The sequence below is a fragment of the Triticum aestivum genome, chromosome 1A (genome assembly GCF_018294505.1).
Source record: "Triticum aestivum cultivar Chinese Spring chromosome 1A, IWGSC CS RefSeq v2.1, whole genome shotgun sequence".
NCBI lineage: Eukaryota > Viridiplantae > Streptophyta > Magnoliopsida > Poales > Poaceae > Triticum > Triticum aestivum.
The window spans coordinates 63589075-63593717 of NC_057794.1; the positions used below are offsets into that span (position 1 = coordinate 63589075).

At 53.0% G+C, this 4643-nt stretch overlaps 1 protein-coding gene across 1 annotated transcript; it reads left to right on the plus strand.

Moving 5' to 3' along the window:
* Nucleotides 1-719: 719 nt before the first annotated feature.
* LOC123094472 (uncharacterized) lies at nucleotides 720-3754 on the plus strand. Its single transcript, XM_044516496.1, has one exon. The coding sequence runs from the start codon at nucleotides 745-747 to the stop codon at nucleotides 3577-3579; it is 2835 nt and encodes a 944-aa protein (XP_044372431.1). The 5' UTR covers nucleotides 720-744; the 3' UTR covers nucleotides 3580-3754.
* Nucleotides 3755-4643: the final 889 nt, after the last annotated feature.

Here is a 4643-nt window from a genome sequence, read left to right on the forward strand (position 1 = left end):
GATCGATCCCTGGGGGTGGCCCCTTTTTAATCGACTGTTGTCGCTCGACGCGAGACATCCTACCGAGTCGCTTATTGCAAGATATAGTTGCCGCGGTTTTCTCTGGTCCGGTCAAAAGTGGCTCGCTAGGTTGATCAACGTTATATGAGTGATATATTCGATGAAAAGTAAGGATATAAATGAGTTAAGTTTAAAAAAAAGATATAAATGAGTTTTTTTTAAGATACCACTGCTTTGTTTTTTGAAAAAAAGGTGGTACCTCTGCAACTGTTCGGCCCAACGTGGGAACGGTTCAAAATTTTGGTATGCTTCGTGGGCGTGACGGAGACGTGATGTCTGGTTCACTTGAATTATGTTATATATATGGGTGTGTCTAGGGCATATCTAGATGTGCTCTAGTTATTGCACATCTAAGTGAGTGAATCAAGCACAAAGAGGAAAAGCAAAAAAGAAAAGAAAATATCCACACGAATCTCAACGTAAGATCAATAATATATGACTTAGATGTGCAATACTTATGGCATATTTAGGTGTGCTTTAGCAAAACTGTATATATATACTCTACCCACTACTGGAAAAAAACAACCCCCCCTAAAAAAAAAAGAAACAACGCGTGAAGTAGAAGGAGTCCGCGTTGGAAAGCCAGATCCTAGTAGAACGCAACGACCAGGCCATATATACGGGAAGTGCAAACCGTTAGCCCGCGGCTCCCAGAAAGCGACGCCTGGGAAGTAGTGGATCGAGATGAAGAGGCGCAAGGGCAACGACCCGGCGGAGATGCCGCCCGACGGGGTCGTGCTGCCCGACGAGCTCATCGCTGAGGTCTTGCTGCGCCTGCCGGCCAGGTCCGTCCTCCGGTTCCGCGCCGTCTGCCGCGCCTGGTCCGCGCTTCTCCGGTCTCCCGGTTTCAAGGACGCCTACGCCGCCGCGGCAGCCGCCCGCAGGAACAGCAAGTTCGTCTTCTTCGCGCCGGCGGGCGTCTACGGCTGCTCGCTGCAGGGCAGCGACGCGCTCTTCACCGTCGACGGCCGCCGGCTGCACCCCGACTTCCTATGCGTGTCGACGATGCCATGCCGCGGCCTCCTCCTCTTCTCGGACGCTCGTCGTTACGGGGCTTACTGGGTGTGCAACCCAAGCACCGGGGAGTGCAGGCGCCTGCCGCTGACGACGTGTCGTCGCCCCAACTACTCGAGCGCTGGCCTGGTCTTTGACAACCAGACCAAGGAGTGCAAAGTTGTTCATCTATTTCACCATGGACATGTCAACATCTCGTGCGAGGTTTACACCTTGTCTGGCCCAAATCGCCGGTGGAGGCCGGCCGCCGGCGGGGGCCACAACATGCCGCTGCCTCTCCAGAGGCCGGCGATGAAGTGCATGCAGATTCATGACACCGTGACCAAGATGCCTCCCGTGTTTGCCGGTGGATATCTGCACTGGTTGCTCTACCCCAACCGCCAAAGCCTTGTCCCGGGGCCTTCTAGGGCTGCGGTCCTTCACTTCTCGGTCTCCCACGAAACGTTCGACATAGCAAATGCACCTGTACTAAGCGAGCATGTCGCAGCAGAGTGCAGGGAGCTGGAGGAGCATTTACCGCCGGTCCCAATTCACCTCGCGGAGCTTCAAGGCTCCCTCTGCATGGTCCATGACAGCCGACACGCCGGAAGCTGCCTGGATATCTGGGTGATGAGGGATCACGAAACCATGGAGTGGTCGCTATACTGTCAAATACCACTCTTGTCACTGTCACGTGATGTACCTAGCCCTCGGTTCATCACCATCCTAGGCTTGTGCCCTGGGAAAGGGGAGAGGAGGATAATGCTGGCTACCTCCCGGCACACGGTTCATTCTTTCTGCCTCGAAACAGGGGATGCCAAGACAATGCTCTCTGTTGCTGAGACGGCCATTGGTTGCCGGAACGAAGCTGTCGCTGCTCTTCAGCTGGCTCTCTATGAGGACAGCCTAGTCCGCATAGGGGACGAGGACGAGGAGAAGGAGGAGCAAGTGTTGTCCACAGCTTTGACCATGGCCCTAGTGCGGCTTCCAGTCAGATCAATCGTTCAATCCATGCTGGTCTGCAGGCAGTGGTGCACAGTGATTGAGAGCGAGAGCTTTGTTCAATCGCACATGTCCATGAGCATGAGCAGGCCGAGGAGGGTATGTATGGTCACGGATGGTCGTTCCCGATGCGACTTGTTTGGTTTCACGCCTATGGAGAGCTGGCTTCAGCAGCAGCATGATAGTTCAAACACTCCTCTCAGGGACAAGATCATCTGCTCCAAGCCTTGCCATGGGCTCAACTTGATAAGCACGGGCAGTGGCGATGACTACATGTGCAATCCTTGCACTGGCTCCATGGTGTGCCTAGGACACCGTGGCAGCCTAGTGTGCCATCGACAAGGCAGCAGCAAAACTAAAACTAATAGCTGTGCCAACAACGGCTTCACCGATGGCAGGAACGTCGGGCTAGGGTTTGATGAGTCAAGAGGAGAGCATGTTGCAGTCGAAATTGGGCACCACTACTTGAACAACGGCTCCTTGGCATGCATGGTCAAAACTGGGAGCAGAGATGTCTGGGCTTTTGTTGGGGAACCACCGGTGGCAGTGTCTGCTATGCCTCCTGCACATATCAGCGGGACATTATACTGGCTGAGTAAGCAGACTATTCGGCCATGTGACGAACGTGTTGTTGTGGCGTTCGACATCTCCGCCAGAGCATTCACCACCCTCCCATGCCACCCATGTCAAAGATGCGAGCACGACGCTTTCCTTGTGGAGCTGAACGGAATGCTTTCACTTGTGGTTGCAGATAAAGAGGCAGACGAGCTTGATGTATGGGTGATGATGCACAAGCAGCACGGCACGTGGGGGAAGGCTCTGAAGATATGTCTACGGAATCAGCAGCCTACTAATTATTATTCACTCAAAACAGGCCGGGTGGTAGTGCCGCTGCAAATCGACAACGAACAAGGCAAGATCCTGCTCAGGACGGGACGTGCACTAGGTTATTACCATCTCAAGAACGAAACGATCGAGACGGTCTACTCTGGAGACGAGCTGCTGTTCCCCATGCTGTACGAGGAGAGCTTGGTCTGCGTCCCGGACGACGAGCTGCTCGACGACCACCACGCCGCAGCACCCACCACCGTTGGACACCAAGGATCAACCAGCAGCAGGTCCATATTCCAGGGGTGTGAGAAGAGCAGATGCCAGGGCATCGCCGCTGTCTACAGAAGGTGCTGCAGGAGGGTGTTATGCGTGGTGTGCGCGGGTGCATGCCGCGAGCACTCCCGGGATCAGCCTGTCGTCCTCCCTACCAGGTGGCTCCAGGACGTGCTCGCAGAACTGGCTGATCTAGGACTGCCTCTCCATCACCCCTTTGTGCCAGCCGCTGACTACTGCTACTACTATTCGACCAAGAGCGCTGACGGCGAGACGGCGTGCCATGTCTTTGTGTCCGTCAAGGATTACGCGAGAAAGAGGCAGCCGTGCCATCTGGTGGAGTGTGGCTACAGGATGGAAGGGCAGGTCATCAGGGAGACTTGGGTTCGCAGATATCGCGCCGATGACGCTAGTCGCTAGAGCTTTTGTTTTTTCCTCTAGCTCCAGCTATACAAAGTGCTTCTGTAACCATATGTTGTATGAATATAACAGAAACCAAAATTCGATTGTGTGCAATTCTTGGGGCTTCAAACGAAAATTGTAACTGCATATTTATAACTGACATTTTTATTTTACTAGAATTGCTGTACATGTATCTTTCTTACCCCTTGAACTCGGTGTGCCATGTAAAAAAAGCCTTAGCGCTTGTGATTCAATCTTTATTTACTTCTTGCTTTGATCTTGCCCTTTCTCTTCCTTTTGACATGTACTCCCTCCATAAGGAGATATAAGAGCGTTTAGATCACTAAACACTCTTATATTTCTTTACAGAGGGAGTAGTTTCTTTTGCAGTCTGTTCATCATATGTTGTTGTTTCTGCTAGTTTGAGACCGAGTGAAGTTTGATTTAAACCTTGAATTTATAGAGTTCGTCCGAGATGAACCTTCACCTTCAAGTCCCTGAAATCTACACCCTATATTTTATAATCCCGGTTGTTTCTAACCTCGACACTCTTTTAGGAGGGGATTTGATGATGTGGTAGGGAGACGCTGGGATTGTTGACTTGGCTTGGATTGCATACTCCGCATGCATGCATGATATTTTTTATTTACATGGATTAATGGATGCTAGGCAAGCTGTACTACTACAGCTAAAAGAGTTGTTCTCTGTAGCGGGGCGCCACCCGCGTCGGCTGCAAGGCCAACTCAGAGTCATCGCGCCCCAGGCGGCCTAGTTCGTCCCACGATTTGCCTAGGTACCGGAACATGGGTTCTGTGGTTGAACGGGAGTTCGTGTGCGCGGCTGGGCAGGGACGGGACGCCAGAGCGACGACCAACACGCTCTCGCCTCCGAGGCCGTTGCGTTCAAGGCCAGTGTCCTGCACACGGGCGCAACACCGCATCCGAGGCCGAAGTCTTATCTGCTCGCCGTAGAGTATGCCGTCGTGCACCCGCGCTCACTCGCTCGCGCCTGCCTAAAGCCGTCGAGTACGCCGTCGTGCATCCTCGTTCCTGCCTACAGCCGTCGAGTACGCCGTCTTGCAA

Coding starts and splice junctions, on each gene's coding strand:
- LOC123094472 (XM_044516496.1), top strand. CDS start 745: ATGAAGAGGCGCAAGGGCAACGACCCGGCGGAGATGCCGCCCGACGGG.